This window comes from Hemicordylus capensis, chromosome 3, assembly GCF_027244095.1.
Source record: "Hemicordylus capensis ecotype Gifberg chromosome 3, rHemCap1.1.pri, whole genome shotgun sequence".
In the NCBI taxonomy this organism is placed as follows: domain Eukaryota; kingdom Metazoa; phylum Chordata; class Lepidosauria; order Squamata; family Cordylidae; genus Hemicordylus; species Hemicordylus capensis.
This window is the reverse complement of record NC_069659.1, coordinates 100,127,710-100,151,594: the sequence shown is the minus strand read 5'-3', so window position 1 is coordinate 100,151,594 and position 23,885 is coordinate 100,127,710. Positions and strand designations below refer to the sequence as shown.

The 23,885-nt window shown below is 41.9% G+C and overlaps 1 protein-coding gene across 27 annotated transcripts in view; it reads right to left on the bottom strand.

The window, feature by feature from the left end:
* Positions 1-298: 298 nt before the first annotated feature.
* The window catches only part of CASK (calcium/calmodulin dependent serine protein kinase), a 402,451-nt gene continuing 378,864 nt past the window's right edge, over positions 299-23,885 (bottom strand). For all 27 annotated transcript variants that reach the window (XM_053305461.1, XM_053305465.1, XM_053305452.1 and 24 more), the window contains 3 exons: positions 19,701-19,903; positions 9,565-9,648; positions 299-2,645 (listed from right to left, as the gene is read on the bottom strand). In XM_053305461.1, coding sequence (XP_053161436.1) covers positions 2,469-2,645; positions 9,565-9,648; positions 19,701-19,903 — 464 coding nt within the window. In that variant the 3' untranslated portion in view covers positions 299-2,468. The remainder of the gene's footprint in view (positions 2,646-9,564; positions 9,649-19,700; positions 19,904-23,885) is intronic.

Below are 23,885 nucleotides of genomic sequence, written 5' to 3'. Positions count from 1 at the left end.
CAGCAACAGTCACCAGAGGTACTGTGTTGGGGGTAAATAGGGCCAGTTATTTTGTTACCAAAGCACATTTTGGATTTAAGGTGACCAGCATTATTCACTAGAACTATAAACTAACTCAGAGGATTGATGATAACCAATTGCAGTCTTTCAGTTTCTATGGGGCAATGTGAAGAATAAAAATGGGATAAACACTGTCCTTTTAAAATGGTTACATACCTTGAATTCTGAGTGGTTTTCAAGGAGCTGAAACTATTTACAAGTAAACCACAATTTTGCATTTTAACGTTGAGGATAACACTTTTCAAAAACATACTAGAATTTAATAACAAAAGCAAAAAAAATCCATATTAAATAATAAAAATGTAAAACAATCAGTCCAAGATACATCAAATACTGGTGATAAATGGTGGGTAAATTCACAAAAATATCACAAAAAACTGGGATGGATAATGCTCAACACCCACCCCACCCCTTTTATGAGAGAGAAAAAAATGTTACCCTTGTTGAGGAACTGGGTCAGTGTAATCAGAACATATCAATAACCCTGAGATGAATACATGGTAAGATTTGCTTTTTAAGGCTCTACACATATTATTTATGGCTGCTTTACACATGATGTCAAGAATGTATGCTTTCCCATCAGAGAATATACTGCAGGGAGTCATGGCCAATCAGAAGACTCTTTCAATTTGTACCTGTGTTGTACATGTTTCATAAACATGTATTTTGGTATACAAGCACAGGCCAACATCCAGTGCAGCCTAACACAGGCAGTGCCAATCTGCCTGTGTTGTTGCAGGTGCATAATGAAGTACCAGAAGTTGTCCTTTTGGACAAGAGTGCAAATGCTTTGAGTAGCATGTCTGCACTTTGGAAGTGCTAGTCAAGTCAGAAACATGTAACTTGACTGGCAGCAATGTGTTTCTGATCTAGCCAGCACTTCCGGAATGTGGGCAGGCTACGTGAAGTATTTGTGCTCTTGCACAAAAGTGCAAGACTGTTGGTGTTTTGCAGTGACCCTCAGCAACACAGGTGGATTGGCATCACTCACATTAGGCTGTGCTGGATGCTGGTCATTGTTTTTAGCACACTCAATATAGGTATCTGCTAAAAATGTTAATATATGAAGCGACCCTGATTTGCTAAGTGAGCCACAAGTCATAAGGACTTGCAATCAAAGCAAGAACGTCAATGAACACAAAGATGGTGAGAACATTTTTTCTGGACATCTACAAAGGAACAGCTGAAGAATCCTTGATGAAATGAATGACCCAAGGCATTTAATTGTTGAACACATAAAAGGAAGTATATTTAAAATAAAAAATTGGTCAGACTGTAGAGTCATTTACCGTTTAAAGGAATTTACAGGGTTGCGGCAGATGAGTCTTTTGGAATAGTTAATCGCAAACCCTAAACTGGTTTCTTCATTGCACAGTATTTCCTTTTAAAATGTGTGCATTTTCAAAACAATTACATACATATTAAAAATCAGCATTTCTTTGCTTAAACGTAATTAAAACGTTAATACTCTCAGACAACACAGATCTGAAATGGTGAAACCAGTAATTTTTCCCTTCCCACTTTTACAACAAATTAAATTGAGACAAAATTACAAACACATTTCACTACATGATTATTAATAAAAATTAGGATTTTTGTTTATAAAGTTGCCCAAAATGCAAGGGATGTGCATAGGTTTTACAACTTAGTCATAGTATTTTATTTTATTCCCTTGGGTACTTCCCCCCATGAACGGAATGTACTTTGCTGTAGATTACAGTTTTTCAACACATATACACCAACAGCATGAACGCTTGCGACTGTCCACATGCATTAAGAGTCAAGACCCAACTTCAAATCTCTATAAGTTTAACAGAGTTCTTCAAAGAGACAGTATCACATTATCTGGATATTACATGAAAGTACTTCAAAATGCTATTCTTGAAATTAAAAAAAAAAAGCAAAGAAAGGCCATTAGAATTTAAGAATTTATCTTGTCATGATTGGGCTATAATTTCAAATAAATAAAGAAAAGCAAGGTATTCCAATTCACAAAATCAGACTCTAAAAAGAATGTAGTGTTCCACCCCCAAGTTAAGTAACAGATCATATTATTATTAAAATAGATTATAGAAAGCAGCATCTATTTTGTGCAGTTTTAGGGGCCTTTGAAATTAAAAGCTATGATTTCCAAAAATATAACATTCCAAAGGATTGAATAATACATATATTTAAAGATACATTTTAACAAAGTTTAGGAGAACTGATTAAAAAAGATACTGTCTCTTTAAATTAGCATTTTTTTCTCCTCCTATCTATAAGAACATGACGATAATTATAAATTTAGGTCACACTACATCTAGGTAGTCTCTAGGGGCCAGGACCTGTTGACACAAGGTCAATAACAAAGAGGCTCTTCCATGTATGAGGTCATTCCCAGTAAAGATAAAATTCTTCTGGTGATAGGATTAATACACCCAGGAGACAGGAACCCATTGTGATGCTGTACAAACAAGCTCAATGGCTTCTTCCAGATGCCTGATTGTTTCATCAATTTCATTGTTGATAATTGTAAGATCAAAGTAGTGTGCATATGTTCTCTGTAAGATTTCAGATTCTTTTTGCAAGCGTTGAAGAGATTCATCCTACACAGTGATTGGGGAAAAGGAAGGAGAAACAATTGCATTATTTTGTTGTCATACCTTACAAATATTACTTAGAAAAAACAGCAAAATTAAATTCTTATAAACATTAATTAGTAACTTATTTTAATTTCACAACTTAATAACTAAAACAGTTATACAGTTTTTATATACTAAAACAGTTTATATATCCAGTTTATATATACTAAAACAGTTATACAGTTTTCATCCAGATGATAAAAATAAAACTATATTAGATTTCACACAATACAACTGTACACATCTACTTTCAGGGAGATTTAAATGGACAGGGGATGAATATGAGAAAAAAGGATCTGCATAAATAAGGAGGTAGGGAGGAGTTCTACTTCATGAATGAAAATACACTACATCACAAATACAACTTGTTTGTCTTATGCCTAAATGAAGATACTTGCACTGATCTGATGTGAACATGTGTGCTGTCTCATTCATTTCAATGGAGGAAGGAGATTTGAATGTACAAAAGAATGTATACATGATTTTGTCTTTTTGAAATGAATGATGCCATTTTGAAATGAACACTTTTCTGGACTAGGAAGCTCCATCTTCCTCTGCACACAACACATTACTAGACTGAGTAGAGTGGAAGCAAAACATTTTAAGGACTCAAACGTGTATTAACTGCCATCACTTATAAGAGACTATTATTAAACAGATAATCTGGCAAAAGGTTATAGGGTACTATTTACAAATTATCTCCCCCACTCACTCATACAGACTTTCATAAACCCTCTAAACCTGCAAAATGCCTGTATCCCAGAGGTACCATTGTTTGCCTTTTCAGACTTCAGTTCTGGATTCTAATCACTGAAAAAAAACAAACAATACACACACACACACACACACACACACACACACACACACACACACACACACAGGGTAAGGCCAGGCACAAAACAACTTGATTAGCTTGGGACCTCTGCAATAGCTGCATTAGACTTGAAGTGTCATCCCATTAACAGAAACACTTCTCCTCTTCATTGGTTTTGCCTATATGAAACTACCACAGCAGTGAATATTCACAGATTCAATCAAAGATTGGACTAATAAATAAAAATAAAATTGTACTAAGCTTCCCTCTGACACACATCTCTCTGTTGTGCCATACTCCTCCCATATAGGCACATATCAAAGAAGAAATAAAACAATCAGAAAACTAGTGTTTTCTGAAAACAAAACAGAGTTGCTAGATTTGAACATCTCGCACTCAAGAAACAAACTTGGAGACTTTAGGGGCCTTTCTGTATGATCAGTTTTTAGTGGAATAAAAGAAGAGTTTGGCCATTTGGCCATTTGTCATGCCCAATACAGGCATCTTCCCTTGAGGCTGCATTTATATTGCAGGGATATCACATTTTCCCATAAATTGTTTCACTATACTTTTGAACATGGAAAAATGCAATACTTTCCCCATCTATTGTACCCATGTGAACTGCTTGCTCCTATTTTCCCCCAACACAATTACTGATGAGCAACTCCTCTTTCCCATCCATACCATTCCTCAGTGACTGTGTTCCTTTCCTCTATGAAGTCTTGTAAAAGCAAAACTCCCCTCTGCATACTCAACCATTTCAGGAACCTTTTAAAACTTCTTTCTGGCTAGCCGAGTCCACAATGGAAATTGTGTAAAGCCAGCTCTGGAATGCTTGTACAATCCCCTTAAAAGTTGCAAAAGGCAGCTTGGTTACTCCTATCATAAAGCCCCTTTTGCAATGAATTATACAGGGATCAAGATATTGTACTACTGATAGAGAGTCAGGGATTATGGCTAAGTATACATGCAGTTGTAGTTAGAGATGGAAAACAACTGGACATATTGAAGTCATAATTTTTTTTTTTCTGGGAAACAACTTGAAACTTTGGGGGAAAATGAAATATATACAACAGTTGTATAATATTTCAACCTACTTTAGTGTTTCAAAGATACAAAATAAACTATGTAAAGCTTCGCACATTTTTAAAAAATAAAACCAAGGCATTTATACTTTTAAATATAAGTAGACTAAACATTAATTACAAATATATGTGCTACTAGAGATCGATTTGTAAGATACAGCTTATGTACTTCCTTCTATGGCTCTTGGTGTAAAGGTGGGATGGGAGAAGAATGAAGCAGATTCCAACCTACACAACTGAAATTTTCAGGTTCCTCCTGGGGCTTTGTTACCCATATCAGGCCTCTCATCTATATATTATTTATTTATTTAATTTTTATACTGCCTGGCTCTGAGCAGTTCACAAAAATAAACACAACAAAAACAAAATAAGACAAACTGTTAAAGCAAATTAAAACATTCAGAGATTACTAAAAGCCTGGCTTAAAAGATGTGTTTTAAGGGCTCTTTTAAAGGCTGGTAAAGATTTTAAACCACAAACATCTATAGGGAGCTCATTCCATAGCCCAGGAGCAGCTACAGAGAAGGCCTGTTCCCAAGTCACTGCCAGACAAGCTAGCAGCATCTGGAGATGGACCTCTACCTTAATGTGTGGTGGGGATCATGCAGGAGGCGGCACTCTCTCAGGTAACCCATTCCTAAACTGTTTAGGGCCTTAAAGGTAATTACTAGCACTTTGTACTTTGCCTGGAAATCTACTGGCAACCAATCCAACTGTTTTAAGACAGGCATAATATGGTATCTCCAAGAAACCCCGTAGACCAATCTAGCCGCTGCATTTTGGACCAAATGAAGTTTCCAAACTACAAACAAAGGCAGCCCCATGTAGAGCACATCTACCCCCTTTGGTTTTCTTGTAAATTATCTCCACAGAAGCAGGTACAGCAATAGGCTGCTTATTTTCCTGAAGAAGGGTGAAACATGGTGTTGCAGTTCTTTGAGGTAAGAGAATATCTTCAAGATTAACAGGAGTCAAATAGAATATTCACCACTCTCCAGATCAAAGAGACAGGCAGGGGCGTAGCTAGGGGAGAAGGGCCTGTGTTCATCCCTCTGTCTGGCGGCCCCCCAGAGTGAGGGATATAATGAAAAAAATAGGGAGAGATGGAGCTGGAGGCCCGTGTTCTTTGAACCCTTTCGCTCAATTATAGCTACGGCTAATTGCCAGCTCCCTGAAGGCAGGCAACAAAAGGAGGGCCTAGGAAGGGCTTAGGTCTATGTGCTCCTCTAGTAAAGATGACACTGCATCTTGTGAGAGGCAAAAGCTGTAATGCATCTGGAACATGAGAGTTATATAAAATTCTATTTTATACAGGATTAGAATTATCTAATATTTTCATTGTCTTACATAAAACATCTTCATATTACATAGCTAGAATTTTGAAAGAGCAATGGACAAGAAGTGATAATATTTTAAAACTATGTTATGCAAAGCATTTTATTAATCATTCTGAGATAAAAATATTTCATAAGGTTTTTTCCAATCTTTCCAGATTTTTCCAATCTGGAAAAATCCCCTAAGGTCTTTGGCCTTAGGGGAAAAATCTGGAACAAATATTTTTTCCTGATTTTTCTCCAGGGCCTTCACATGTCTAGATGTAGCATATTTTCTTTTAAACATATAGGTAAGTGGTAGGTCTACATACTACTTCAAGTTAATTCATGACTCCACCACAACTGACAAGAAATAGCATCAGTGATCCTGGTTAAACAACTTCAGCTCCATCAGTAGCTTTACAAGAGTTACCATTTGAACAGTTCTGACAGGCTTGGTTTTCTGGGTATTTTTCAAAAGTACTGTATCTATTTTTAATGGCCAATGTCTAAAGAGTTTCCTCACTTTTAAAAAAATTACAAGAAGGTGGTAAACTTTGGCTTTAAAATTTTGTCTGGATCTAAGTCAATCTTTCATTCTTCAGAGACCTAGTGTGACAGTTTCTAGATTCCTCTAAAGGGACCTAGAAGTCCATGAATGACAATGGGTTGAGACAACTGCACAACTGTCAACCATGTTAGGTAGTGCATGGATAAAATTCTGCACTGATTGCAACTATATATTTTTTAAAAGCATGTCTATTAGAAATCACACAACTGTCTCAGCCTATGGTAGTGCAGGCAAAAGTCAACATGAGATTACTATAAATAATAATTGCTACAGGCTGAGGTGAATGTGTGATTGTGTCACAGCTGCTGAAGAATGTGTGGCTTTATTGACAGCGTATGACAGCAACTTTTATGCCATCAGAAAATGAGCATTTTAAAAGTGTAATTAAAACTAGAGCTGTATGTTCTGATATAGGTCTAAACTTGTACAGAATATGAAGAGTTATGGCCACTGTGTTACTGTAAAATTGACTGAATCTTTTCAGTCAATGGTGGCTGACATGATGTGCAGCGATAAGGCACCACTGCACACCACATCGGGGCTGCTGCAGACTTGTAAGGCAGCCCTGATGCTGCAGAGGCTGAGCAGTTGCACAACCAGCACTGCTGCAGTTTCTTCCATTGTTGCAAATGGAAATAACAGCAGTAGTGCTTTTTGAATAATCGCTCGTTCTCTGCAACATCAGGACTGCCTTATGGCTGCTGCCATGACACAGTGCGCAGTAGTGCTGTACCACTGTGCATCATGTCAGCTAATATTTCTAAATGGCATCTCAGTAACTAGTTCTTCCACAAAAAAGGGAACATCTCAGAGGGACCAAATTTTTGCAAGGTAGATTGTCTACTCCATTCTGACTGCAGCAAAAACTTTCCAATCTTCATTTCATTGCAGGGAGAAGAATAAGACTTTTGTCTCAACAAAAGACCACTGTCCAAACATTCAGACTAAGCAAAAAGCTATAAATGGTTAAGAGTGCTCCTGCATCTTGTCCTGAAGCTAAAAAGCAGATGGGTAGAACCAGGCTCTTGCCCCAGGCTCAAGGTCTGTTGGATGGATTAGGGACCTACTCATCTGGGAACTAGTGTACTTCTAACGAATGAAAAAAGGAAGAACAGTTTTAAAAAACAAAACAAAACATTAAATGCAGTATATTTTTGTAGCTTTCAAAATTTTGTAGATTTTGTGATTAAATACTAAATCACAGTACAGAATGTTGAGTGCACTGAAATCCCTCTGAAGATGATGATACTGCAGTTAAATTATGCATGACATGCAGAGGTGTAACTACTATTAGGCAAGGGGAGGCGGCTGCCTGAGGGCCCCCGCGCCTTGAGTGGCCCCCCAGAGGGAAATCACATGTGAAGTGTGTGTGTGTGTATCAGCGAGGGGCCCATTTTAAAATTTTGTCTCTGGGCCCTCTCCAGCCTTGTTACGCCCCTGATGACATGGGAACTTTGTGATCAACTCTAGAACAATTTAAAAGCAGACACAGATGAGGGAGGAATTGGATTGTGGCATGTCTCTTTCCATGCAATTTACCCAATCAAAATTCATTCCCAGCTGCTATTAGCCCCGAGGTACCTACACTGGCCAACATCCAGTGCAGCATAATATGAGTGGTGCCAATCTACCCACACTGCTGTGGGCCCACAGTGATATGCAACTGGCCTTGCATTTTTGCACAAGAATGCAAATACTTGTAGTAGTGTGCCCACACTCCAGAAGCACTAGTTAGATCGGAAACACATCGCCTGACCTTCAGCACAAAACCACTGGAGCTTCACTTAGCTTGCAGCAGCACAGGTGTTACACTGCACTGGATGCTGGCCATTGTTTTTGAGATTATGCCTTCAAGGGTGCAATTCAGGCCACAAAAACATAGGAGGAAATTTAGTTAATAAGAGACAATTTAGATTTCTGCTTGCCACAGGGTGTCCGCATAAGCTTCAGGACAGATGCTTCACAGATACCTGTATCTGCTTTATGCAATTACTCAATGAGCAAAAATAATGCCAAATTGTAAAGGAGTATCTACATTCAAACAATATTAAAATAATACGGGTTATATATTATAATTTCCTAGCTGGTACTTACAGGCAACTTTCTGCACCATTTTGGCAGCTAGATAAAATTAGTATGAGTGCAAGAAAATGAGAAGAAAAGGAAAGATGATAATTCAAGAAAAAATAATGAAACAAGGGCAGTCATGTAGGATATGTCTGCAACAGCATTCCTTGTTACAATTCTTTCCACCTGTGTCAGCGTCTCAGTACTAATTTTCATACATTTTCCATGAACAGGTGCTTTCTCCCTCTTGGACCCCGCTTTTAAAAAAGTAAAACTGAAATACATGCAGTGACAACAGGGTACATATGTACACACCATTAACTTTGATGAAAAATAGAGAGGGAATTTTTAGATCTGTATGACATTTTAAAATAACCGGTGTGTGTGTGTGTGTGTGTGTGTGTGTGTGTGTGTGTGTGTCAGCAAAGTCAGACAAAAACGTCTACTTAATAACTCTTCCTCCTCATGGTTAAAGGGGGAATATATTCACATTGCTTTAAAAAAAGTAAAAAGGAAAAAAATCTGATAATAGAGGAGGGTATGAAATAATGATGAGAAACATTACATTTGTCCAAACTAATAATGAGAATATTATTACACTTTTAATAAAGAAACCAGAAAGTAGACTTCTAATAATCAGTAACAGGAAATGGAGTGAAATACAGACTTTACCAGTCTATTTTAGCATACTTTACATGCTATTTTCAGTGACGTGTTATACAAAAATAAGCTGGTACAGACATACCCTTAGATACGTGTTCCTTTAAAGGGAGCATTTAAAAAATGGTATGACAAAGCAGGTAAAAAGAAAGGGATATTTTTAATGCAAATGATGTTCCTTAAAAAAATCAATGAATGGATACATTCTAAAAGTTTATTATGGTACAGAGAAACAATAGTGAACTTTAGCTAACATTTCTTCATCTTTCCTACAAAGTCTATCACACTGATTTCTGTCAAACAGGATTGAAATCTGTATTTCTGTCTATTCTCAAGACTTCTGCAAGTAAGATTTTATTGTAATAAGCCTTACCTCGTTAATGCCTGGGGTAATTGTAGGTGCAGCGATAAAAACAACAAAAGGAGCAAACTCTGCAGTCCTCAGGACTTTCAGGGCCTAAGTAAAGAATATTTTACAAGTTAGAACATGACATAAATTTCAGTACATATAATGGCAGTCTTTTCTGGTGGTCACCAGAAAAGATGTGTGGTTGTTGCAGGTCAGCAGGTGACCACATTTGTGAGCAGACTCCCTAATAGCTTAAAGAATCTTCAACTTCCTTTCCCACATTAGACCTTAGGTTAAAAGGAAGCAACTGGCAAATCACTGATCCTTTTTGGTGCAGAAACCATCCCTCCTTGTTCAGTTGCCACATAAGACAGATGTGAATGACCTATGCTGGGAAATAGATAGTGGGAGTGCATCCCTGTTGATTCTACTGGTTTTCTCAATGGCTTTCAGTACCATTTACTATGATATCCTTATTTATTTATTTAACATATTTGTATACTACCCATTAATGAAGTCTCTAGGTGGTTTACAGCAATAAAACAAACCAAGAAACTTTAACAATTAAAACATAAAATATCAAATTAAAATTTCCATTAAAACTACCAGATAGCTAAAAGACTTAGCTGAAGAGATGCACATTTAGTTGTTTCTGAAAAGCCAACAGCAGCTCTATCTCAGCAGGAAGTGTATTCCATAGCCCTGGGGCAACTAAAGAGAAGGCTCACCTTTGAGTCGCCACCAGACGAGCTGGCGGCACCTCAGATGAACCTTCCATGAAGATCTTAATAGGTGGTGGGGTTCATAATGAAGAAGGTGTTCTCTTAAATACCCTGGGCTCAAGCCATTAAGGGCTTTACAGGTACTAACCAGCACTTTCTATTTTGTCTGGAAACCTATTGATAGCCAGTATAGTTCTTTTAAAACTAGAGTAATATATTTTCTTCAGGACGTCCCAGAGACCAATCTGGCAGCAGAATTCTGCACCAATTGCAGTTTCTGGATTACGTACAAAGGCAGCCCACGTAGAGTGCATTGCAGTAGTCAAGCCTGGAGGTTACCAGCATGTGCACCACTGTCTTAAGATCACTCACTTCCAAAAAAGGGTACAGTTGGCGAACCAGCCGAAACTGATAGAAGGCACTCCTGGCCACCGCCTCCACATGAGGTATCAGAAAGAGGGTTGGGTTCAGAAGTACTTCCAAACTGCAGACCTGTTTCTTCTGGGGGAGTGTAACCCTATCCAGAACCAACAGATCTATTCCATTTCCCAAACTGCAGCTTCCTACAATGAGTCTTGTTTGCATCCAGTCTCAGTTTGTTATCTTCTATCCAGCCCATTACTGCCTCAAGGAAGGCATTTAGGGAAGTTATCTTATTGCCTGATGAAGCTGACACAGAGAAATAGATTTGGGTGTCATCAGCGTACTGATAACACCCTGCACCAAATCCCCTGATGATCTCTCCCAGCGGTTTCATGTAGATGTTAAAAAGCATTGGAGACAAGATAGAGCCCTGAGGTCTCTATAACCATACAAAAGCTCTCGCTTTGTAGAGAAGTAGTTTCCAAGTGACAACTTCTGAAATCTGTCTGAGAGGTATGAGCGGAACCTCTGCAAAGCAGTGCAACCTATGCCCAGTCCCCTCAAGATATCCCAGAAGGATACCATGCTGTGGTGGTTAGAGTGCTGGACTAGGACCGGGGAGACCCGAGTTCAAATCCCCATTCAGCCATGAAACTAGCTGGGTGACTCTGGGCCAGTCATTTCTCTCTCAGCCTAACCTACTTCACAGGGTTGTTGTGAAAGAGAAACTCAAGTATGTAGTGCACCGCTCTGGGCTCCTTGGAGGAAGAGTGGGATATAAATGTAATAATAATGATGTATTCACTTCCAATTTTTCTTTTAACTTCAGTGTGTGCAATGTTATCAGCCTGGAGAATGCCCAAGTATTTGTAATGTTCTTCCTCTTCCAGGTTCTTGATCTTGCTTCCATTGGGCAGTTCTATTCCTTCTGTTTTTTTTATTTTCCTTCTGTTCATTATTAATGAAGCACACTTGTCTAGTCCAAACTCCATTGCTATATCGCTACTGAATATACGGACAGTGTTTAGCAGTGTTTCGATTTCTGACTGGGACTTTCCATACAACTTCAGATCGTCCATGTGCAGCAGATGGTTGATTTTACTTGATGTTTTAGATGTTTGGTATCCGAGGCCTGTTTTGTTTAGTATTTGTGAAAGTGGGGTCATGGCGATTACAAACAACAGAGGGGATAGTGAGTCCCCTTGGAAAATGCCTCTTCTAATGCTAACCTGTCCAAGTGTCTCACCATTGATTGTTAACTGTGTACTCCACATGCTCATTGCTTTTTAAATAAATATCTGAATGTTTTGCTGACACCAGTTGTTTCTAAACATTTTAGTATCCATGTGTGAGGCAATGAATCGAAGGCTTTCTTGTAGTCAATCCATGCAACACTTAGATTGGTTTTTCTTCTCTTGCAGTTTTCTAAAATCATTTTGTCAATCAGCAGCTGGTCTTTTGTGCCTCTGGTGTTCGGGCAATTTCCTTTCTGTTCAACTGGGAGCTTTTTGTTAGTTAATAAGTGTTGCATCACTTCATCTGCTATTATTCCAGTTAATAATTTGAACATGGCTGGCAGACAGGTTATCGGTCTATAATTACTTGGAACTGCACCTTTTGATGGGTCTTTCATGATGAGATGAGTTTTCCCAGTTGTTAGCCATTGTTCAATATCACCCCCTTGCAAAATGTGATTGAACTGTTTTGATAGTTGTTTATGAAGGCTTGTTAGGTGTTTAAGCCAAAAGCCATGCAGTTGATCGTCGCCTGGAGCAGTCTAATTTTTAATTTTCTTTGCTCTTTCACTTATTAATTCTGGTGTTATTATTAGATCTTGCATTTGTTGGTTACATTTTTCGACCTCTTTCACCCAACCTGCTTTTTTATTATAATCTATTGGATTGTCCCATAATTTCCCCCAGAATTGCACTGTTTCTTCTTTATTTGGTGTTTCTATGTTTCTTGCAGTTTCTCCTTCTATGCTTTGGTAGAAACGTCTCTGATTTGACTGGAATTGGAGATTCTGCCTGTGTTGTTTAGTTCTGGCTTCATATCTTCTAATCTTCTTTGATACTGCTGTTATTTGCTGCTTTATTATTTCCAGGACTTCTCTAATTCTCCTTGAATCTAGGTGATATATTTGGATCAGATATTGTTTGGTGTTTTCATTCTTCAGCTTCTTGTCTTTCATATCTTTCAATTTACTAGCATCTGATCTAAGCCTGGAGATTTTATTTTCTAATCTAATCTTACATTTAGGTGATGTACTACTTTCTTTTTTGACAGGTCCATTGATCTTATATCCGAGCTCTTGTGTTGTTATTGTTGCTGCACTGTACATTAGTTGGTTTGTTTCTTGCAAATTATTAGTTGTTATTTCTGCAAGTACAGCATTGACATCTTTTAATACCCGAGCAAGTTGTTTTTTGGCAACTGTTTTTAGAGCTGGAAGTCGAACCCTGGTGGTTGTTTGGTTCATGTGCTCAGTTATTTTTTGCTTTAGTTCTTGTTGCTTTTCTGTTAAACGGCATTCGGGTTTTTGAGGTGAAGGCAAAGGGGAGGTTGCCTGGTTTTGATTTTGAAACAGTTCAGCAACAGTGGTATCCTCTATTTCCAACACCTCCTCCACCTGCACCTGAGCAACTTCTTCAGTTGGTGGTAATTCTTCTTCCATATCTTGAGCCTGTATTGCTCTTTGCAGTTCTTCCAGCTCAACTTCTGTGAATACTTTATTTCTTATTATGAATCTTCTCTGGTCTGCTAGCCTTTGTTCTGTTATTTCTGTGTCTGGATACTTCTCTTTCCAAATTTGGTACATTCTTTTTAAATAACCTCTTCTAGTTGGACTAGAATTGTAATAGCAGATCATTATTTCCTTGCTGGCATTTTTCGTATTTTTTTTTGGGTTAAGCGACGTTTCTTCCAGTAACTTTGCTGTCTTCAGCCCTGGTTGCTCAACTGAAGATCCTGAGTCCTGTAGCCCACTTGCCACCAGATGTTGAGGGACTCCAGCACTTGGCGCGGTCCTTGTTGACCCGGGCGACGACCGATCCCGTATAGATTTATTAAAGTTATGTCTCACCATATTGTTGATGGGAGAGGCACTCTTTGTCTGGCTCCTCTGGTGAGACCTGTCCAGTATGGTTGGACCTCTGGCATAGCTCTCACCTTCCTCAGAGCACGCAAGCCCCACAACCACGCCAAGGTACATCAGGAGAGTTCGAAAAATCCTCAAGTCCAAACTCAATGGCGGGAACACCATACAAGCCATAAACACCTGGGCTATACCTGTTATCAGATACACTGCATGAATAATAGACTGGACCCAGGCAGAGCTAGAGACACTACATCGTAAGACCAGGAAAATAATGACCATCAATCATGCTCTGCACCCCCGCAGTGATGTACCTAGGCTATACCTCCCTCGCAGCTCAGGTGGAAGTGGAATGCTGCAAGTCCATCAAACGGTAGAGGAGGAGAAAAGAGGCCTTGAAGAATATATCAAGGACAGTGAAGAAGATACACTTCAAATGGTCAATAACATGAAACTATTCAACACCAATGAAACAAAGCGAGCCTACAAGAAAGAACAAGTCAAGAACCGAGCAGAAAAATGGAAAAACAAGCCACTGCATGGTCAATACTTGCATAATATAAGTGGAAAATCAGACATCACCAAGACCTGGCAATGGCTTAAGAATGGTTACTTGAAGAAAGAAACAGAGGGTTTAATACTGGCTACACAAGAACAGGCACTAAGAACAAATGCAATAAGAGCAAAAGTCGAAAAGTCAACAACAAACAGCAAGTGCCGCCTTTGTAAAGAAGTGGATGAAACAGTGGACCACCTAATCAGCTGTTGTAAAAAGATCGCACAGACTGACTACAAACAAAGGCATGACAAGGTAGCAGGGATGATACACTGGAACATCTGCAAAAAATACAAGCTATATGTAGCCAAGAACTGGTGGGACCATAACATTGAAAATGTTGAAGAAAATGAAGATGTAAAAATATTATGGGACTTCCGACTACAAACAGACAAACATCTGCCACACAATACACCAGATATAAATGTAGTCGAGAAGAAAGAAAAACAAGTTAAAATAATCGACATAGCAATACCAGGGGATAGCAGAATAGAAGCAAAAAAAATAGAAAAAAATCACAAAATACAAAGATCTACAAATTGAAATTGAAAGGCTGTGGCAGAAAAAGACCAAAATAAACCCAGTGGTAATTGGCGCCCTGGGTGCAGTTCCAAAAGACCTTGAAGAGCACCTCAACATGATAGGGGCCACAGAAATCACCATCAGCCAATTACAAAAAGCAGCTTTAATGGCAACAGCCTATATTCTGCGACAATATCTATAACAATTGACAATAAAATTCTGGCATCCCAGGTCCTTGGGAAGGACTCGATGTCTGGATAAAACAAACCAGTCAATAACACCTGTCTGACTGTGTAAATAAATAAATAAATAAATAATAGACACCGAGAGACCCAAAAGGACCAACAGAGTCATACTCCCTCTGTCAATTCCACTTTGAAGATACTCCATCAAGCAGACCAAGGCAGTCTCCACTCCATAACCTGCCCGAAATCCAGTTTGAAATGGATCTAGATAATGTGTTTCATCCAAGACTGCTTGGAGCTGAGGACACCATCTTCTCAATCACCTTGGCCAACCACCGGAGATTGGAGACAGGCCTATAATTGCCTAAGCGATCAAGTGTAGGCTTCTTTAAAATAGGTCTAGTAATAATTGCCTCCTTTAAACAAGGAGGCATCATACATTGCTTCAGAGAAGCATTTATGATTTCAACCAGACCCTCTCTAACAATCTCCCTGCATGATGATATAAGCCATGTCAGACAAAGGTCAAGAAAACAGTTCCAAGCAGCTTGTTCACATCCTCAAAAGTCACAAACTGAAACTGATCCAGTTTACTCTACTAAAGACTTTGCACCAACAATGGAATCCAGCTTGGCTCGAATACAAGAGATTTTGTCCACAACAAGTTCATTAAAAGCTTCACAGTGGCTAAGTGATAGCTCCAAAGCTAGAGTGGAAGGGGTCGGTATAAGTTCCTTCACCACCCTTGACAATTCCGCTGGATGCTAATCTGTGGACGCAATATGCACAGCAAAGAATTGCTTCTTTGCTGCATGTATTGCCAGAGCATAGATCTTCAATTGTAATCTGTGCTGTAATCTGTCGGATTCAAGTAGAGTCCTTCTTTAGAGTCATTAAAACCCTCTAAGGTTTTTTTGAATCCTGTTGGATCCTACAGCCTCCAAGGGTGGATGACCCTAATAGGCCCTTCATCCCTGCAGAGGTGAATAGTGGCTACAAATTGAACCATCATCAGGTGGTGGTCCATCAATGACAATGGGGAAAACCACAGGCTTCTAGGTTGCCTCTCTGGATTGGGACCTGGGGACGAAAGCTGGTCTTGTGGTAGCAAGCATGACTTGTAGTGGTGTGCATGGTTCGGTCTGGAGGCCATTGACAAGGCCTCCGGACCAGTCCGGAATCCCCCCGGTTCAGTTCGGAAGGGTGTGTGTGTGGGGGGTTCTCTTTAAGGGGGTGGTGGTAGTACTTAGTGGTGTGCATGGTTCGAAATTCCCGTGGTCCGGCACGGGGGGGAGTTTCTCTTTAAGGGGGGGGGTGGTAGTACTCCCCCCCCCACCGCTCTTCCCCTTCTGGCGCTGGCGGTTTTCAAAACGTTCTTGGGGCGGCAGAGTTCCTCCCTGCCACCCCTGCCCCCGTCGTTGTCCTTGCTAGCTTAAAAGTAGGCAGAGCTGGTGGCATGCATGCGCCCTTTGCGGCGCACGCTTGTTTTCGCCGCTGGCGCACGCGCGCAGCATGACATATGTGGCACGCGCGCGCCAGCGGCGAAGACAAGGGTGCATGCGCGCCACCAGCTCTGCCTACTTTTAAGCTAGCATGGACAACGATGGGGGCAGGGGTGGCAGGGAGGAACTCTGCCTCACCAAGAACGTTTTGAAAACCGCCAGCGCCGGAGGGGGAGGAGCGGCGGGGGGGGGGGGAAGTACTACCACCCTCCCTTAAAGAGAAACTCCCCCCTGTGCCGGACCACGGGAATTTCGAACCATGCACACCACTAATGACTTATCCCCTCAAGCTAAGCAGGGTCCACCCTGGTTGCATATGAATGGGAGACTTGATGTGTGAGCACTGTAAGATATTCCTCTTAGGAGATGGAGCTGCTCTGCAAAGAGCAGAAGGTTCCAAGTTCCCTCCCTGGCATCTCCAAGATAGGGCTGAGAGAGATTCCTGCCTGCAACCTTAGAGAAGCCGCTGCCAGACTGGGTAGACAATACTGAGCTAGATTGGCCTATGTCTGACTCAGTATATGGTAGCTCCTATATTGTATGGGGTTGTGTTTTATGAGGCTATGTAAGATATATTTTTATGAAATTGTGTTGTTGTGTATATTATTGCTTGTAAGCTGCCCTGAGTCCTATGGGAGTAGGGTGACATATAAATCTAACTAACTAAACTATGTTCCACTGCTCTGCAGTGACTATGGTCTTCCCTGGAGGACTGTATCCAGACGGTATTGCTAAGAGATACCTGCTCTAACTCTTGACCACTGACCTATGGAGTACTGAAGAGATCTATTCTGTCTCCCTTGCAGTTTAATATATACTAGCTGAGCCGGGCGTAGAGCAACTGCACCTCTGGCTGGCCCACCCATTGCCGCTGCCTTCCCCCCACCGACCTGTCCGGCTTCCTGGCCGGCTTCTCCCCTCACCTGCTTCTCGGCTCCCCGCCACACTTTCAGGCCGGCAGCTGGCCGGTCCACTTCTTCTCCCCCGCTTCTCTACCACCCAGCACTTTTTGGCTGGCAAGCCGACCAGAAAGCCAGCCCGCCACATCCTCCCACCCGCCAACTCCCGGCAGCGGCCACCTCCTGCTTCCGCCGGCCAGCCAAGCCAGCCTGCTGCCAGCCAGCATCTCTATTTTCTCCCCTGTCCCCATTGCTATCCTATCCGGCAGCTGCTCGCAAACTCTCACGAGAGCTGCCACTCATGGGATTAGCAACGGGTACGTTTAAGAGAATTACATATAAAGGAAGATTATATATAAAGTAGTAATGAAACTGCTGGGAGAGGTCATCTGTGGGTATAGGGTGTGGTGTCAGGTATGCTGATGATACGCAGCTCTACCTATCATTTAGGTCAGTAGATACCAGGGTGGCAATGGATATCCTGCCATTGCCATCCAATTCCAGATGTTCTGTGGTGGACAGGGACAAACAAGATGAAACTTAACCCAGATAAGATGGAGATGTTTTGAGCTGGCAACACTGGTTATCTGAATGATGAGGTAAATCTGGTCTTGGATGCAGTCAGACTCCTCCTGAGTTTGCAGCTTGCGGGGGTTGTGGATTCAGTGCTGTTCTTGGTGACTTAAGTGGTAGTGGTATCCAGAAATGTTTTTTACTAGCTACCTCTGGTAGGGCACTTGCCATTCTATTTAGAGAAGTCAGACCTGACCTCAGTCACCTACTCAATGGTTACATCCAGAATGGGTTCCTAAGCAATATGTGGGCTGCCCTTGAAGACTGTTCAGAAGCTTCAGCTGGTCCAGAATGCTACCTCAAAGACATTCATGGTGCTAGTTGCTTCATGAGTATTACAGCCATCCTGCAACAGCTTCATTGGTTGTCAATTTACTTCCAGGCTAGATTCAAAGTGCTGATTCTGACCTTCAAAGAATTATGCAGCTTGGGGCTGGGGCATCTCTCAGATTGCATCTGCCCATACAAATCTGCCAGGGCCCTCTCTTCTGTATCACATGCCCAGCTTGCAGCCCTGCCTCTGACTGAGATTTGATTGGTGTGGACAGGGACAGAGCTTTTTCCAGTTGTGGCCCCTCTGCTTTGGGATGCCCTCTACCTCTCTTAGGGTTTTAAAAAAGCATTTTAAACCCTCCTCTTTAGAAAGGCATTTACGTGTTTTTAGTAGTTCACGTGCTGCACAGCATTAGAAGGGCCAGAGCTGATCCACCTGCACTGCTGTGGGCTCTCAGTGGATCTATCTGCGCTGCTCCAGGCTTGTAGTAAAGCCCCGGAAGTTTGGGGTATTTGTGCAAGAGCCCACATCCACTGGAAGTGCTAGTAAGATCAGAAACATGTTGCTTGACTGGAAGCCCTCAGTGACATATTTCTGGAAATAAAAAGATTTGTCAGGAAGTTGAGAAAAGCAAAAATTGCTTCCCCATCTCCCTACTTGCGCACTGGGCTGTGGAATAAGCCTTTGTTGCAGCTATTCTCCAGCCACTTTCGGCGAGGATGGAGCCGTTTCCCCATCCTTGTATCTCTGTGCAACATGTGGCTCATTAAATTTTACAGTAGGCACAATCCAGCCAAAGTTAAGCATGCGAGTCTAATTATTTAAAAAGAGTGATTTAACCATGTGTTCAACTGTCCTGATGAAATCAGCGGGAGCTAAGTGTCAGCTGGATGGTATACACAATTTTTTAACTTTTAAAAAAGGGTTGAGCTCATGTACACTGAGACTCCTGTGCCCCACTGAACTCCCCAAAGTGCACATGTGCTGGGAACACATTCTAACCTAGCTAGTGTGTCTCTCTTTCATTTCCTTCCCTCTCACAACAATCCTTAGACAAATAAAGGCAGCAATGTGCCCCAAGCTTATGTTTACTTGTGAAGAAAATACACATTTCTTTATTGAAATGAATGCAGAGCAGAGTAACTGTTTATAGGTCCATAGGGTATTATTGGACTGAAATGAATGGCTGTATACTTGTATATTGCTTCCACTCGAAACATTACACACACACACCCCATTTAAAATTCTCCAAAATTAAAGCAACCACCACTTGCCATATCTTCATACCACCTAATCCAGGAGGAATACATATAGATATTGATTACTTAGTTTCATTTCATTGTATGTTTCACTGCATTTTAAGAATTGGGTCTCAAGAAAACCTTCTTAGTTATAGGAAACATATTAATCCAGTGCAAAAAACAAAGTTGGATATCTGTAACAAAGTATGTGCTTTATTTCTACAAGTACCTGAGGTTCTACATCAAGTATTGCGATTAATCCCTGTTCATGGATCTTCCGTATTGTTTCCAGTTTTGTTCCATACATTGCGTCCTCATGGCTACCATATTCCAAATATTCATTGTTGGAAATATCCTGCATCATTTGGTCATGTGATACAAAGTAATAATTCTTTCCATTCTCTTCATCCTTCTTTGGTGGTCTGGTTGTGTCTGTAAATACAAGCATTAAGAATAATATAACTGCTTTTGTTGCTTTCCCATGTTACCACATCCACAATAAAGAAATCTTTCCAATACAGAGTGATAACAAGGTCATTTATGTCACAAGAATGTAAGCATATAAGAAGAGCCGTGCTGGATCAGGCCCAAGGCCTATCTAGTCCAGCGTCCTGTTATACACAGTGGCTCACCAGATGCCTTTGAGAAGCCCCTTGGCAAGAGGTGAGGGCATGCCCTCTCTCTTGCTGTTGCTCCCCTGCAACTGGTATTTAGAGGCATCTTGCCTCCAAAGCTGGAGGTGAGGCTAAGGCTGGAGGTGACTTATAGCCACCAGACTAGTAGCCATTGATAAACCTGTCCTCCATGAATTTATCTAAACCCTTCTTAAAGCCATCCAGGCAGTTGGCTGTCACCACATCTTGTGGCAGATAATTCTATACGTTAATTCTGTGAAAAAGTACTTCCTTTTGTTGGTCCTAAATTTCTTGGCAATTAGTTTAATGGGATAACTCCTGGTTCTAGTGTTGTGAGAGAGGAAGACAAATTTATCTCTGTCCACTCTCTACTCCATTCATAATATTATACACTTCGATATGTCTCCCTATAGTCGCCTCTTTTCCAAACTAAAAAGCTCCAGATGCTGTAGCCTTGCCTCATAAGGAAGGTGCTCCAGGCCCCTGATCATCTTGGCTGCCCTCTTCCAGTTCTACAATGTCCTTCTTAAGATATGGTGACCAGAACTGTATGCAGTATAGGTGGACCTCGCTATACATGGATCCAACATCACATATCGGCATACGTGAAAAAACACTGGCCCACAAGGGGTTAATTCCGGGTATCTTTGGGTCAGAGACAACCAGAAATGGCTGTGGAGGTAATTTCTGGCAGCAATTTTGTGAAACACAGCTGTTTTGTTGGTCATTTACTAGAAAAACCCTATGAAAAATCACAGAAAAAAGCTAAAAGACTATTTCTGACCTAGTGGGCATTGCTTGATCATTGGAGGCCCCAAGAGTATGGTGGGACACTTTATTTTACCCTTTTAAACCTTCCCTCCATTTTTGGGTGATTTTTTGGCCTCTGGGAACCTCACTCCTGCGATCCCATTGCCCCAACGACTCAGTATTCACGGATTCCATATTCGTGGTAAGTGCAGAGAACGGAACTCCCGTGAATATTGAGGTCCTCCTGTACTCCAAGTGTGGCCGCACGATTGATTTGTATATGGGCATTATAATATTAGCATTCTATTTTTCTTTCCTAATGATCCCCAGTATGGAATTTGCCTTTTTCACAGCTGTTGTGTACTGAGTCAGCACTCTCGATGAGCTGTCCACCACAACCCCAAGATCTTTCTCATGGTCAGTCACTGACAGCTCAGACCACACAGGGGTATATGGCAAGTTAGTTCTTCCCCCCCATACCCATATATACACATCACTTCATACTTGTGTACACTGAACTGCATTTGCCATTTTGTTGCCCATTCACCCAGTTTGGCGAGATCCTTTTGGAGCTCCTCACAATCTGTTTTGGATTGCACTACCTTGAATACTTTAGTGTCAGCTGGTAGTTTAGTGTCAGCTGGTAGTTTAGTGTCAGCTGGTTCTGGGCTTTTCAGACACATTTAGTTGGATACCATGCAAAACAGCAGGCTGGATCAGATGGGTCTTTTGCCTGATCTACTAAGACCCTTCTTATATTCTGTACCTAATTTATTACTGCATCAGAAGCTTGCAGGAGAGAGAAGAGGAAAGGCAACATCTGCTCCTAGGTAGACCCAGGGTGAGAGACTGGGTGCCTGCCTGTTTGCTTCTCCTGCTGCCCCCTGTCTGTTATCTGCCCCCCAGGACTGGCTACTGTGCTGAGGTGAGGCCTTGCAGGATTGGGGCCCGGGAAGGAGAGTGACTTGGCAGTTTCCTGGATTCTATCTGCCTAGAGCTGCCTGCTCAGGGCTATATAGGGTTCTGCCAGTGGCGGCGGGCACGCCACCGAAGGGGCGACACCAAAGGGGGTTGCCTCTTTGGGGGACAGCGAGGGTGAGGGCCAGGTCAGCTGGCCCAGGTATTTGTATGTGGGGGGACATTTAATAGTGTGGCTTCTGTTTTAATTTGTCCTGGGTGAGACAGTCCTAGGATGTGTCTGGGCTTACCTAGAAATGGGGAGACAGGGGGTGTGTCCACTGACTGTGGGGCAGCCATTCCGGTGGTGGTGGGGAACAGAAGAAGTAACGTTGGCAAGTCAGTGGGCCGTTACAGGGGAAGGGGACTTGGAAATCTAATAGCTGTTTCCCCTTCTGGCTGTTCTGCCAGCTCTTTGACCTTGGGGAGCAGTGCCGACCGCACTTGGAACCTCACTTTGCTCCTCTGTAATGCCAGGTTGGTCCAGAAAAAATCAAAACCATCCATGATTTGATTCTGGATGAAGGTGCCAACCTGGTATGTATTACAGAGACCTGGCTGGGGGAGGCTGGGGGCCCAGTGTGGTCCCAGCTTCTCCCTCCAGGGTACTCTGTTGAGTAGAGGGTGAGGGATCGTGGGCGGGGAGGTGGAGTGGCTGTGGTCTATAAGAATAACCTTTCCCTTACCAGGACCCCTGTTAGAGTGTTGGACCATATTGAATGTGTGTATTTAAGTGTGGGGACCAGGGATAGACTGGGACTTCTGTTGGTGTACCAATTGCCCTGCTGCTCAACGGAGTCCCTAACTGAGTTGACGGACTTGGTCTCGGACTTGGTGTTGGAGTCCCCCAGGCTTGTGGTGCTGGAGGACTTCAATGTTACTTTGGGACCAATTTGTCCAGGGCGGCTCAGGAGTTCATAGCGGCTATGACGACTATGGGCCTATCCCAAGTGGTCTCGGGGCCGACACACACTGCTGGTTACACACTTGATTTGATCTTTCACTCTGATCAGGGTGGTGTTCCGTAGGTGGGGAATCTTGTGATTTCCCCATTGTCATGGACGGACCACCATGTGGTTAAGGTTGGACTCACAATCACTTCTCACCTTCCCAGGGGTGAGGGACCTATTAGGATGGTCTGCCCGAGGTTATTGGATCCAATAAGATTTCAAGAAGCCTTGGAGAAATTTAGTGTTGGCTCCGCTGGTGATCCTGTTGATGACCTGGTGGAGAACTGGAACAGCGAACTCACCGGGGCAGTAGACGTGATTGCTCCTAAGCGTCCTCTTCGACCCGCTTCAAAACTGCCCCCTTGCTATATGGAAGAACTATGGGGGCTGAAGTGGTGAGGTAGACGTTTGGAGCGCAAGTGGAGAAAGACTCGGCTTGAATCCAACAGATTGCAACACAGACCTCATTTGAAGACCTATGCGCAGGCGATACGTGCGGCAAAGAAGCGATTCTTTTCTGCCCGTATTGCATCCGCAAGTTCATGTCCGGAGGAGTTGTCCAGGGTTGTGAGAGGGCTAGTATGTGCTCTTCCTCCCTTGAATCAGAATTTGGAACCATCAGTTACCCACTGTGATGTGTTTAATGAATTCTTTGTGGAAAAAATCTCTCGTATTCGGGCCGACTTAGACTCCGTCTTCACAATTACTTTAGTGTCTGATGTGGAGGTGTCCAGTGACTCCTCTGGTGTGGTTAGGTTGGATCAGTTTCAGTTTGTGACTCCTGAGGATGTGGAAAAGCTAACTGGAACGGTGTGGCCCACCACCTGTCCTCTTGACCCTTGCCCGGCATGGCTTATACTATCTGGCAGGATGGTTGTTGTAGAAGGCCTGGTAGAGATTATAAATGCGTCTCTGAGGGAAGGTAGGATGCCTCCTAGTCTTAAGGAGGCAATAATTAGACCACTTCTGAAGAAGCCTACCTTGGATCCCTCAGAGCTGAGTAACTACAGGCCTGTCTCTAAACTTCCATGGTTGGGCAAGGTAATTGAGAGGGTGGTGGCCTCCCAGCTCCAGACAGTCTTGGAGGAAACTGATTATCTAGACCCATTTCAAACTGGCTTC